Source organism: Rhinatrema bivittatum, chromosome 18 (assembly GCF_901001135.1).
Source record: "Rhinatrema bivittatum chromosome 18, aRhiBiv1.1, whole genome shotgun sequence".
Lineage (NCBI taxonomy): Eukaryota > Metazoa > Chordata > Amphibia > Gymnophiona > Rhinatrematidae > Rhinatrema > Rhinatrema bivittatum.
In genome coordinates, this window is record NC_042632.1 from 24,641,136 (window position 1) to 24,655,740 (window position 14,605).

Genomic DNA, 14,605 nt, shown 5'->3' on the forward strand with positions numbered 1-14,605 from the left:
GTATATAAAAACCAAAAATAAATAAATAAATAAATAAATAAATAATAAAGGGGACCATGGAACAGATAGGATCTAGTGCCCCCAGTCAAAGGCTCTGTTCTAGTAGTCTGGCTGGCGATGTTGTCCTGATGATTGGTGGAGGTATTACGTTACCTTCAACACCCATGGTTTCAATTCTTTGTACTGGCAAAATGGAAAACTAGGTAGATAGCACCACTGCATCAATGAAAACGCAACATATTCAGTCTCTTAGAGCAATACTGGTGTCACGGCTCAATATATTACATGCTCCAGGACTCAATGTGTTAATTAAACCCTGTGTGTCAATGGCACCGATCAATGCTTTTTTGGCTCTAGGTGTGCATAGCTTTTCCTTAGATTTTGATTTACTCGAACCTTAGGAACCAGCTTGTTCTGCAGATGGGGGGTGACCTCAGAGGAGCTCCTTTTCAACTCTACACTCGGGGAGCATGAGGAGGTTGCACTCCAGGAGGAGCAGCAACTATAGCTTCTCAGAGTCTTACATAGTTCACCATTTTCTAGGTCCTCAATTTCTGTGACTGCAGAGACAAATGGCCACAATGAGAGCAATTTGCCTAATCATAGTCCAGTCCCAGGCAGCGGTGGCAGACATTATGACCATCGGTAATAGACATCATCCTACTGCCCAGTGTTTAAACCCACTTATTATGGGATTTTTAGAACTGAACATCCTGTGAAGTAATCTTTCGTTTTTCTTTTTTTGGTAGCACTAAAGTGTGCCGTTTGGGGGGCTGCTGAGGTAGCAAGGCAGCAAAATAAAACAAACATATGAAAGTAGGGTACATATCAGTGCTGCACCTTGTATAAAAAAATGGACTGAGGGACTTCAGCAGTGTTTGCACATGAACTTAGAGAAAAGGTCCATTCGGCACCATCAGATGATGTCACCCACATGTATTGGCTAATTCAGCCCTGCTTGTCGACAGAGAAAAAAAACAAAAACCCAAATTAAATATTTTTAAAAAGACAAAAAGAAATCTTGAGCAAAACTGGAAAACTAAAATCCCTACCAAAAAAGGCAAGAAAAACCCAATGCACACCAAATATGTAATACCAGGCAAAACAGGTCAAGGATCCTGTCCCCCCCTCTTGCAAAAAAAAAACAAACCACACCTAGACCAAAAGATGTGGTTACCAAATTTTCTAAATGTTTTTCACCCCCTAACACACAAAAGTTGCGGTTCTCAAAGTGCATTAGTCGTGTAGCTTAAATACAGGAAGTGGTTCTGCATTATAGCAGTCACATTATGTTATGTTTTATGGCAAAGCCTTTGTACTGATTCTAAGAGACAGATCATATATGTACCATTACTTTCTATATTAATTTCATCTACTTTCCAATTCTGCTAAATGGTGAGCTCTCTAGCTAAATACTAAATTTTCTTTCCACTGCCACTGCACTATTTACTGGGACAATGAGAAACAGTTCCAAGAGTCAAAGAATCCCACAAGCCACACATCAAAACCCCAGTGGGGTATCTAGCCCTGGAAGAGCTCTTTGCACCATAATCTCAATAAGGCAAAAAGTAGATGGACTTTTAATTTTAATTAGCAGTATGCATAACTAACAGGAAAAAAGTGATTATTTTGCAAGCCTTTAAAATAGCTATTTATATAATTTCAAGATGTTCCAAAATTCAAATGAATGCATGCTATTTAAACACATTTGAACAGATTTACTGTACAATGTAGATGGACACAGTAATCTTCTTGCAGTACATGTACAACTGTTTGAGCTTAACTTCTTTTATTAAGATAGGAATGGGAAAACAGCTCAAAATGTATTCAATACACACATACAAAACCTAAGTTCTTTGCAGGACTGTTACCTGAAACTCCTGAATCATGTCATGGACTGCAGTTGTATCCAACAAATTAACTTGTTCAAACCTGGGTCTTGCTCGACTGTAGCCATAGCCAACTGCATTCCAGTTGTTCTCACTGAACTCCTTGTACACAGCTCGGCCAAGAAGTCCTGTGGCACCAGTAACCAGTACACGTCTACTGGGGATGGCAACATCCTCCTAAAAAGAAATGGAGCATTTACTTCGTCTATCTCATTAATGGGATTTGAAAACTTCCTCCAGGATTTGTCATGCTACCATCTCCTCCACCCCAATTTGCTTTTTTTTCAGGGGAAGTGGTAAGAGTAGATAGTGAGTGGATACTCCCCACCCCAATGTCACCCTCACTCCCCACCCCCTCATTCATCTTTTCTCCCCCTTCCATGTCCCCATCCTTTCCCCACTAAAGCCTGCCAATATTGCACTATGTCCTCCTACACCCCAACTGGGCAGACACAGTGGACTCCTCCTTGCTGGGTCTCAACTGGGGCTGAAACCAACAAAGCAGAAATCTTCCACTGGCTCCAGTGGAGGTGTCAAACCCTGTACATTAACACATTCTGTATTAGAAAAACCCTAAAAGGTACAAAACTTGTATCTTAAGAGTGCCTCAAACTGTGTTAAAATGTGATAGCAAATCTCACCGTAAACCGTGTTTTCTGTAGATAGCAGGATGAATTAGCTATTACATGTGGGTTCCGCCGGATGCAGTCACCCATATGGCTAATTCAGCCTGCTTATCAACCAAAACACCTGTACACAGTGTAATTTTCTAAAAAATAAAAGATACCAGGTCAGAGCCAGCCTCCACCTTCCACTCTAGCTGCAATAGGGAAAGAGAGGCAAGTTCAAACAAAAATTCCAGGTAGGTGAACAGGCAGAAAAACCACTACCGCTCGTAAACCAGGGATTCACTAACATTTATTTTTAAATCTTTTATATACCGCCGATATAATTTAGGTAGGTTTAAGCGGTTTGCATATGGCAACACACAATCATAAGTCAAAACTACAAAATATATATATAAAACAAATACATCAAATAAAATAAAATACATAGCAAGTACAGATATTAAAAATGCAAAATAAAAGAACAAAGTTTTAAAAAGCAAAGTAAAGAGACAAGGGGCATTTAGACTGTCATTCCTAAAGCTTGTTAAATGCAAAATAGCATTTAACAACCCCATAGCTAGTCAGGTTTTTAGGACGCCCATAATGGGTTTCCAATGTATACAAATACATCTCATCCATATTCCATGAAAATCTTTTAAACCCGAGTGACTGCGAGAATCTTAGGACAGATTTGGAAGCCATGTTAGAACTTATGAAACATCTGAATACATATAATCTTTAAAAATGAATACACTGATTCAAACACTCATAAGTGGTACTAGCAGCTCTTCTGATAGGGATACAACTCTCAAGAAACCTGTTTGCAAACTCAATTGTGAGCAGGGGAAGAAGAGCTCCTCAGGTGTCGCACACCGAAGAAGCGCGACAAAGGGGCACTCCCCTTTGTGCACCCCTTAGTGCAGACCTCAAACCCAGTAAATTTGCTGCCACACTCCACAAGAAATGACGCTCAAACCCCCGCTTACATGCACCTCAAGACCCACAGAAATGATCAAAGCACGGATAACCCATAGAAGGAAACAAGAAAAAAAAACAAAGAAATACTGTGCGTACCAACACACAAACATCACTCACATAAACACTAAGACCTACAGCAGTTACATAGCACTATCATTCCTACTATTCAACGCACAATCCATAGTAAAGAAAATACCCATCATCTCCGACCTACTTGACAATTACAAACCAGATTTCATAGCCATCACGGAAACATGGATAAGAAACACCGACCCAGTCTTAATCAACCAAATCAGTAACCCCACCTACAGAATGTTCTCATTCCCCCGACCAAAAAAGAAAGGAGGCGTCCTAATGCTAATCATCAAAAAAAACCTACAGATGAAATTACTCCCAACCAACACCCACCCACCACTGGAAATTGCACTGTTCGACTCACCTTCACTACAAATCTGTCTTGTATAATGTCCCCCCAACTATCTAGATCGGAACTGCTCACAACTGATAGAATTCCTCTTGACCAAACTAAACTATCAACAAACCCATCATCATCTTAGGAGACTTTAACATACACTTTGACTCAATTTTCCACTCCCCCACATGCACCTCAATAACAGACGCCCTCTCAACCCTAGGCCTAAGTCAAATCATCAAAGGCCCAACGCACAAGGCAGGCCACACACTTGACATCTTCATCAACACTGACATACGGGCTACTTATAACACAAGAATCACTAATATCCCCTGGTCAGACCACTCTCTAATCTACTCCAATCTGACTTCCAACTGTAAATTTACAACAGAAAAGAGCACACCAAGATCATTCTCCTACCGGCCACCCTTCAACATAGACACTTCAAGATAATCTACAAACAGAACTAACAAACTTAGACCTCTCTAATGCAGAAAACGCCACCTCCTCCTGGCTCACCATCACGAAAACAATAGCAGACAAGATAAACCCCATGATGGGGAGGAGGAATAGCCTAGTGGTTAGAGCAGTGGGCTACGAACCAGGAGACCAGCGTTCAAATCCCACTGTCACTCCTTGTGACCTTGGGCAAGTCACTTTACCCTCCATTGCCTCAGGTACAAAACTTAGATTGTAAGCCCTCTGGGGATAGGGAAATACCTACAGTATCTAAATGTAAACCAATGTGATATCTCAGATTGAATGTCGGTATATAAAAAAATAAATAATAAAGAAAGAAAGAAAGAAAGAAAAAGAAAACAATAAAAAACCCAACACACCAGAACCAATGGTACAAGGACAACATCAGATCAGCCAAACGTGAACTCTGAAAAAAAGAAAAAACCTGGCAGAACAAAACAACTAGACTGTGATCGGTAGGCATTCAGTACTTAGCATACTACAAAAAACTTATCCACAACGCAAAAAAAAGACTTCTACTCAAACAAATTCCAACATAACCCAAGAATGATTTCAATATCATAAAAAGCCTAACCAAACCCTCCAATGATCAAACATCACCAACATCCAATGAAAAAATCAAAATAACAACCTCAACAACACACAAGACCCGAAAATACAAATCAATCACCAAGCTAGCCTGATTCAGCATCAGCACTGGAAATACAAGCTATCATAAAAAAAATGAACCCAGCTAATCACCCTATCGATAGCATATCCATACAGACGATCAAAGCCATCGAACCATCAATAACCAAAACATTAACTGATATCTTGAACCTATCCCTCACAGAAGGAAACTACCCCGACTGCCTAAAATTAGCAATTATCAAACCCATACTGAAAAAGACCAACCTGGATCCAGAAAATCCACTAAACTACCGATCCATATCAAACCTACCATTCATTGCCAAAATTATTGAAAAAATCATCCACTCCCAACTCAGCAACCACCTGGAAAGGAACAACTTCCTACTCCCCACGCAATTTGGCTTCAGGAAACAACACTGAGTCACTATTCGTTGCATTAAACGACACCGTACTCAAAAGCTTTGACAATGGCCACAGCTACCTTCTAGTCCTACTAGACCTATCAACAGCCTTCGAAACGGTCAACCACTCAATCTTGATTGACAGTCTCTCTGAAATTGGTGCAAATGAAAAAACCCTACAATGCTTCTCATCCTGTCTATCACAAATAACCTACCAGGTATCAAGCGACACCCTCTCAAAGAAAATAAATCTTGACACCGGTCCCCAAAGGCTCCGCCCTAGCTGCAACACTCTTCAACATCTATCTCCTCCCGATATGCCACCTCCTCTCAAACCTTAAACTGACTCACTTCATATATGCTGACAATATCCAAATACTAATCCCAATGCACAACACTCGAAGACACCTACAAAAAAACAGCCACTTACCTCACCAAAATAAAGCAACTACTAATCAACATGAGACTCATCCTAAACATCGATAAGACAGAAATAATCATGCTGGACAAAAAGAACATCCCTACGCAACTACCACCACTCAACATAATGAACCAAAATGCGGCAATCTCCCCTGTCACTCACACCCGCAACCTAGGAGTCATAATTGACAAGGAACTATCCTACAAGAACCACATCACCGCAAAAATCAAAAGACTGATATCACAAACTTCTAACGCTACAACATCTAAAACCTTTCCTTTCCCCCAACGACTTCAAAACAGTCCTTCAACTCCTCATCTTCTCCAACCCGGACTACTGCAACTCCCTGCTATTCAACTTACCTCTCACCACCATCCAACCACTCCAAATCCTTCAGAATACAGCCGCCAGGATACTCTCAGGAAATAAAAAATACGATCACATTACTCCAACACTCATATCGCTACATTGGCTCCCAATAAAATACAGGAGAGACTACAAAATACTAACCATATTACACAAAATAATATACGAAAAACAAACTGGCTAAGCGATTCCATAAAACTCCACTCAAACCGAAATCCCCATTCAGCTAACAAAGGTCTTTTAAAAATCCCACCTGCTTGGCCCAAACAACTCACCTCAACTCGGAAGAGAGCCATATCCCTAGGAAGTCCCGAACTCTGGAACACCCTCCCAACCAAACTGAGAACACAGCAAAATCTAAAAACCTTCAAAAAAGAACTAAAAACTTGGATGTTCACCAAAGCCTACCAAAACACCCAATGACACTATGCTATAACTTATCTCCTTACCGTCCCATAACAACATACAGAACCAATGCAAGAACATAATATAACCAGTACAATTTGACTACCATACTACGTCTATAATGCCCTCAATAACTATCTCAACAAGTGCATGAATTTTTGAACACTGTTAAACATCGAAACTTTGTAAACCGTTGTGATGGCGAAACCGGACGGTATATAAAACTAGATAAAATAAATAAATAAATAAATAGATAAATAAGATGCCACCAAGGCTACTGCAGCCCCTGCAGAATTGCTACTGCAGAGAAGTTAAGGGAACAGAATGAGGCCAGATAGAAAGGGTATTAAGCATGACTAATTCATCCTGCTGTCTATAGAGAACCCTGGTTAATGTTAAGCAAACTTGCATTCTCTAACAAGCAGGCTGAGTTAGCAACAACATGTGGGATTCCCAAGCTGAAGGGTGCAGCCAAGCAATTACTGAAAAAGCAACCTGGACCCACACCGTGGAGAGTGGACTACTGGGTGAACAGGCTGCACAAAACTGCTGTCCAAAGTTACTGTCACTACTTGAAAGATTGTCCAAACAATAATGAGATGCAAAGGTATGAATTGATGACCAAGTTGTAGCTTTTCAAATGTCTTCGATAATCTTGTGCGAAAGTTTTGTTATATGTAAACCGACCTGATTCGATACTTGTATTGAGAATGTCGGTATATAAAAATCCGAAATAAATAAATAAATAATCTCAGCTTGCAATGAGCCACTGAGGTAGCCATGGCTCTTATTTAATGAGCCTTGACAGTAGGCTCTGAAATGACCAGAGCACCGAGGCCAGTCAGAGCACAGCAATGGGCAATACGGTCCGCTAGCCAGTTGGACAATGCGTGCTTGGCAACTATGCCCAGTCTGCTAGGATCATAAGACAAAATGTTGTGAACCGTGATAAGTCAATGCCCTCTTCCAATCCCATGAATTTACTGTTTTCTCCCCCTCATGAGCATGCAGCTTTGGAAATAAAGTAGGTAACACAATGGCTCGATTCAGATGAAAAGCAGAAACCACTACCCCCTCCATCGCCAATCCAGCAACAAATAGTTCATTTCTTATCTACTCCTGCTTCTCCAGCAGCTAAGGATACTGCTAACTTGGGCTTATTGGGAGAACAGTCCATGTCAAGGGAGGAAGCTTCGCTGAGTCCCAATCTAGATGTACCCCCAATGTGCAGGGCAGCGGATAGTTTCATGGGAGGGTCACAAGGAGGATCTATTACATCTGAGATAGGAACCCCGTCTAGGAGTGGAGAAGGTTTAACAGCGGAGGGAGGAATACAGACGGTAGTGGATGACCAGAATGAAACTCTTAAGCGCCCTGCGGTGGTCACACTGGAATTGCTTTGGGACATGATGGCTAAAATGTCAATGGATATAAAAGGACTAGAGAAAAAAGTTGATATAGCGACAGGGAATAATCAGCAGGAATTAATGCAAATCCGAGAAAGTGTAAAAAATTCTGAATTAAGAATAAAGGTCTTAGAAGATAAAGAAGAAAATAATTTACAATTTAAGTCAATAGTAGCAAAAGATAGAGATTACCTATCTAGAAGACTTGAATTATTTGAAAATAATAATAAGTGTTTAATCTGCGCCTGATTAACTTCCCTAGGGTGGCTGGTCAGGTCCCGATGGAAACTTTAAGGTTATTTTTTATGGAAAGTCTATGTTTTCTAGAAAATGAGTTGCCTACCATTAGCTATTGCTATTTCCTACCAAAAAGAAATCCCAACTTGACTACAGAGGAGATGCCCTTCCAGGGCAATCTAACAGATTTCCTTGAGAGTACTGACAATGAGATAATTGATAGGGGATTACTACTAGTTGCATTTTCATCCTTGCTTGATTTAAATAAAGTTATGAAACGTTATTTTAGTAAATACCCTATTATGTATCACGAAAGTTGGGTAAAAATCTTTCCAGATTTATCCGTGTTAACACAAACTAGAAGAAGAGAGTTTCTGACCTTTAGACAGGAATTGCTGGCAATGGGATTTGCATTTACCCTTAGATATCCCTGTAAATGTATTGTTAAGAAAAACCAAGATGTTTATATTTTCTTTATTCCTGAGCATCTTAAAGTTTTTGTTGAGCAAAAAAGAATAGCCATGTCTCCAAGCTTAATCCAGTAAAAAAGAAAAATATAGCAGGAATCCAATGCAAGTTTTGAATAAATCAATATTTCTTAAATTTGCTCCCTTAGTTTGCTATGCCTCTGGTTATATACAGATATTAGAAATGTTATCCTTTGATTAGATCATAATTAGACCAATATATGTTATTTAAAACAAAGTTGGATTTATATTTATAATTTGAATTATTATGGTGTAATTATATACCTATTTTTGTTGTCTAATATTGAAAAATCAATAAAAACTTCAAATATAAAAAAAAAAAAAAAAAGAATATTATTTTCTATGTTAGAAACTTCAAGGAAGTTGTAATGAGGCTTCATGAGCTGTGATCTTATGGCACTGGTGGCCTAAAGCCTTTCATGAACTTTGATATTAAAGGATAAGGATAGCAATTTGCCATCCACTTGAACACAGTATAGCTGCTATGGCATGGATATATATTTTGACTGATGGCATACTGACTACTGATGCACGCAAGAGAACAGGTCAAAGGCGCTCTATTGATACCAAGAAGAAAAGCATTTACATTTAAATTTGTAAGCCCTTCTAGAAGGCTTCCTGGTGGAAAATACAATTCCCTCAATTTCCTTGGGTAATAATAGCAAAGCGCTTGGCGAGCGCTCAACATCCATGCTGTTGAGAGGTGCAAGATTTGGATGATACAGACAACCCTCCTCGAGTTAAAGTCGGATTGGATCATAGAGAAATCAGAGGGCTAACTGACAACCGGACAAAGTACAAGAACCACACTTGTCTGGGTCATGCTAGAGCAGGGGTCGGGAACCCATGGCTCGCGAGCCAGATATGGCTCTTTTAAGGGGTGCATCTGGCTCGCAGACAAGTGTCGCCATACTTCGCGGTTCCCCGCTGACCCAGCTGCTCCCTGGTCCTCCGCCGCCCGGGCTTAAAATGCTGTCAGCCCGGGCGGAACGCGGCAGGACAGCTGGAGTCAGCGGCACCGGCGTGCTCTCTTCTCCTCCCCCCCCCCCCGCCCCGGAAGAGGAAGTGGAGAGCATCGGGTGCCTGCGCGGGAAGAAGAGACCACACTAGCGTGGTCTCTTCTTCCGCGCAGGCACCCGATGCTCACCACTTCCTCTTCCGGGCCGCGGGGGGGGGAGGAGAAGAGAGCACGCCGACTGGAGTCATCCGGGTGCCTGCGCGGGAGTCATCGGGTGTCAGCCGGGTGCCAACGCTGGAGTCATCGGGTGCCTGCGCGGGAAGACCCGCGCAGGCACGCTAGTGTCCGACGGGAAGAAGACTGCAGCGCGGCTCGGAGGAAAATGAAAATCTTCAACCGCGGCCGATGGGACTCCGCCTTCGCCTCCGCGAGGGCTGAAAATGAAGGAGGTTAGCGTTGGGAGGTGGCTGCTGCTGCCGCAAGTTCCCGGGGGGGGGGGGGGGGGGGGGGGGAGAGAGAGAGTGAATGAGCGAGCAAGCATGTGTGTTTGAGATCCTGTGTGTGTGAGTGAGAGATTGCATGTATGTGAATGATTGAGAGCCTGTATATGTGAAAGAGAGTATGTCTGTGATTGAGATCCTGCCTGTGAGAGAGAGAGCATGAATGTAAGTTTACCATTGGGAACCTGTATGTGTAAGTTTGTAATTGAAAACCTGTTTGTTTGAAAGAGTATGTGTGTATGATTGAGATCCTTTGTGTGTGAGAGAGATCATGTGTATGTATGATTAAGAGCCTGTGTGTATAAGTAAGAGAGAGATCATGTGTGTCTGTGTCTGATTGACAGCTGGTTTAGGTGATGGAGCATGTGAGTATGTGATTGAGAGCCTGTGTTTAAATGAGAGAGAGAGACCATGTGTGTCTGTGTGATTGAGAGCTGATTTAGGTGAGGGAGCATGTGAGTATGTGATTGAGAGCCTGTGTGTAAATGAGAGAAAGAGAGGACATGTTTGTAAGCATGTGAATGAGAGTCTGTGTGTGAGAGAAAAAGACAGCATGTATTTATGTGATTGAAAGCCTGTGTGTGTGTAAGCGTGAAAAGATAGACAGCATGTGTGTAAATGTGTAATTAAGAGCCTATATAAGTGAGAGAGAAAAAACATTTGTATATGTGAGTGACTGAGAGCATGTGTGTATAGGTGTGTCATTGAGAGCCAGTGTGAGAGAGAGCGCTGGTATGTGACAGAGAGGAGAAAGTTCCAAGCAAACCACCCCACCTCCTGCTAATTCAGAACAATCTCAGGACACCTGGATATCAAACGTTCCCAGGTATGCAGAGCAAAAAAATTTTTGTATCCTTATTATTTTTCATTACTGGATCTTTGTGTCTGCTATTTTGAAATATTTTGTTGGTATCTGGAAATGTTTTATATGAGTTTTTAATTATTGGATATTCCACTCATCAGCTGTTTCGAAATATGTTCTTTTTGTTAGTACAGTTTTACTGCTGATGATTTTATATTTCTTGATTTGTTTTATAAGGATGTGTGATGTTTCTTTTTTCCTTTGTTACACTGCATACAGAGACTCTGGCTTGTTGCAGTTTCCAATTCAGTTTTTGTCTGCATTCTTCTTGTTATGCGTTTTGGTCTCTTTATTCTATGTTAGGTGAGGGACAGCACGTGATTCAGGTGAGGTTTTCTGCTGGCGTGTAGTTTCTGTGTAGGACTCTATAGCAGCCTGACTTGGTTCGTTTTCCTAATAGGAGATGTATTGGTGTCTTTAGGCCTGGTGTAATATTTTCAGAGACTTATTGTACTTTAAAATGCACACATTTACTTGTATTTAGTTTTAAACATATTGTATGGCTCTCATGGAATTACATTTTAAAATATGTGGCGTTTATGGCTCTCTCAGCCAAAAAGGTTCCTGACCCCTGTGCTAGAGTGATGAGAATCAATTATGCTTGATTCTAGGCCACTTTCTGAACTGCTCTGGGTATTAGTGGAAGAGACAGAAAAGCATACAGTAAATCTCATCCTATATGAGCAGAAAAGTATCTGGAGCAGATTTAAATTTGCTTCAAAGAATGGAGCAAAAGTTTTCCACCTTCCTGTTGGTGACCCCTCAATCAACAGGTGACCCCCAAAGATCAAACAACCTATCTGCTGCTACTTGATCTAGAGGCCACTCATGAGGAAGAAACACTCTGCTAAAGCAATCCGCCAACCTGCCTGGGAAGATAGGCTGTTTGTAGGAAGGTCCAGGAATTCCTGGAAAAGGGTCCATGAACTTGTGCCTCCTTCCTGGTTGACATACAACATTGCTTCAAAGAATGGAGCAAAAGTTTTCCACCTTCCTGTTGGTGACCCCTCAATCAACAGGTGACCCCCAAAGATCAAACAACCTATCTGCTGCTACTTGATCTAGAGGCCACTCATGAGGAAGAAACACTCTGCTAAAGCAATCCGCCAACCTGCCTGGGAAGATAGGCTGTTTGTAGGAAGGTCCAGGAATTCCTGGAAAAGGGTCCATGAACTTGTGCCTCCTTCCTGGTTGACATACAACATTGCTACTTGATTGTCTGTTTTCATTAGAATTCTGTTTCGCTAAAGGAGATGCGAAAAAGCTCTCATGACTTGTCTCATTGCTCAAAGCTCCAAAAGACTGACCTAAAACAGCCATTCTGTTGACAATCAGGTTCCTTAGATTCAGAAAGAACTCGTGGGTACACCCCTTCCCCAGTGAAATCATCCGTTGCCAGTGTTACTTGATGGGGTAGAAGTCGAAGGGGAACCCCAATGTCTAGGATGTTCGGGTCTACTCACCACTAGAGTGATCCCTTCATTTCTTCTATGACACACACCAAGGATAAAAAGGGCTGACATAACATGTCCCACTTGAGTGTGGAGGCCTCACTTGGTCTGGAGGGACAGGTTCTATCAACTGCTGGATAACTAGAGACTTCACTTCAAGATGGAGCTGAGTCGATTGAAGCCTGAACAATGGGGTAGTACTGGAAGGTGGGAGGTGCAAAAATTAACCACAATCTTAGTAAAGATGGATCCTTCCCCCTATAGGAGAGGTCAAGGTCAGAGAGAGACAAGGCTGGTCAAAAACTAGGGCCAAGTTTGGGCAGGGCTTGTTGCAGCATCTTCAGCTGTTTTTCCCCATTGACATCTGCCAAGTCAGAAGCTGCTGCTGCTGTGGAAAAACAGGTGGTGCAAAATACTGCTGGAATTAACATCTCTGAAAGCAGAAATGCTTAACAACAAAAAGGTGAATTTTAAAAATCTGCTGTACGCATCAGTTAGCGGATGTGCGCTCAAGCTGGGCTTACGCGTGCCGATTGTATTTTAAAAAGTGCCCAGACCCATGCTTAAAACCCACTGCGTGCACATCTGAAAAGCTTCCCAAAAGGGGCAGGGCTTGGGTGTGGTCCTGCCAGGCCTGTGTATTTCGAGGCCTGGCTAAGAGATGTACGATGTACGCATGAATACTGCCACAACCCAGCGCACGCCGAGGTCTTCTGCCACATAACTTTTATTCTGCTATAGATGACGTGTAGTTTATAAAATAAAAAGGATCGAACCATTTCAAGGGGGTTTAAAGTGTCTGGGGGGGGATTATAAACTATTAAAATCAGGGTGGGGTTGAAGGCCCTAGCTGTTAACTAGGTGAACAAACTGGTAAGCTGGCAATGGCAACGACAGACACCCCTTTTAATATTCCCCAACATACATAGTTTGTGTATCTTTTCATGTTTCGATGTGTCACATTTTTGGAAATTTTTTTTTATATTTATTGTTTACGCAAAATTCATTTTTTTGTATTACTAGAATGTTTTCCTATGTTACTATTTTTTCATACTTTATGGAATGTTTATATTATACTTTTTTTTCTCTAATATTTTCATTAGAGTTCTGGACTAAACATTATTGGTATAATTGGTGTTCTATATATATATATATATATCTACACACACATCTATATCAAAGAAGAAAAGTGAGAGAGAAGATATGAGATTTAAATATCTTCAAAGTATTAATGCACACCTCTCAAATGAAAGGAGACTGTCGGAGAAAAGACAGTATCTGAATTCAAGAAAGCATGGGACAAGCACAGGGGATCTCTGAGGGAGGGAGAGCTGAGTAGTTAATATGGATAGGAAAACTAGATGGGTTATATGATTTTTTTCTACTGTGACGTTTGTGTGTTTTGTTTTTTAATTTTGAGGCTGGGAATTATTTGGAAAGGAATGGAGAATAAAATGGCAGCACCTTGAATGTTGTATGCAGTTCTGGTCACATCTGAAAATGGATCATGGAACTGGAAAAAGTACACAGATGGGCAAGAAAAATGGTTAAGGTTTTGAACAGCTCCCTTATGAACACAGGGCTCCTTCAGCTTAGAGAAGGGTATGATAGAGCAGTGTCTCTCAACTATCTTGCCTTCAAACCTGCTCAGGGGTGCCATAGAAGTCACCATTGCTGGTGCTCAGACCCAGGCCAGCACAAACAGTGGGCTCGTAAACATATGCAATCATGCAAGTTCCTTCCTAGCTACAGCATGAGTCCTGGGCAGCATGCAGGGCCAGGCCCTACTTTGTTTACTGCACACAGCATCTCCTCATCTTCCTCCTCCTGAGCTTCCTCCTTTGAGTCCTTCCACTTTGGACAAGCTAGTGAAGTTAGAAAAGCTAAAGGCAGTAGTGGCCAGAGCTTGGCGAAAATAAAGGGAAAAAGTGGTGTATCTTTCCCTGCAAGTATATACACTAAGATACTCCATGAATGACTTCATTTTTCCTCTCCTCCCTCCGACATTCCAACTGGAAGTCGGAAGGAGTGAAGAACACAAGGAGGCAGACCGCTGGACTGCAGGGGTAAGAACAAGTCACTGGGCTGTATAACAACCCCAAGTGAGTATCTC

The 14,605-nt window shown here is 41.5% G+C and overlaps 1 protein-coding gene across 3 annotated transcripts in view; it reads right to left on the reverse strand.

Moving 5' to 3' along the window:
• Positions 1–14,605, reverse strand: part of MAT2B (methionine adenosyltransferase 2B) — an 87,872-nt gene that overhangs the window by 62,959 nt on the left and 10,308 nt on the right. For all 3 annotated transcript variants that reach the window (XM_029583558.1, XM_029583557.1, XM_029583556.1), the window contains exon 2: positions 1,872–2,066. In XM_029583558.1, the coding sequence (XP_029439418.1) occupies positions 1,872–2,066 (195 nt within the window). The remainder of the gene's footprint in view (positions 1–1,871; positions 2,067–14,605) is intronic.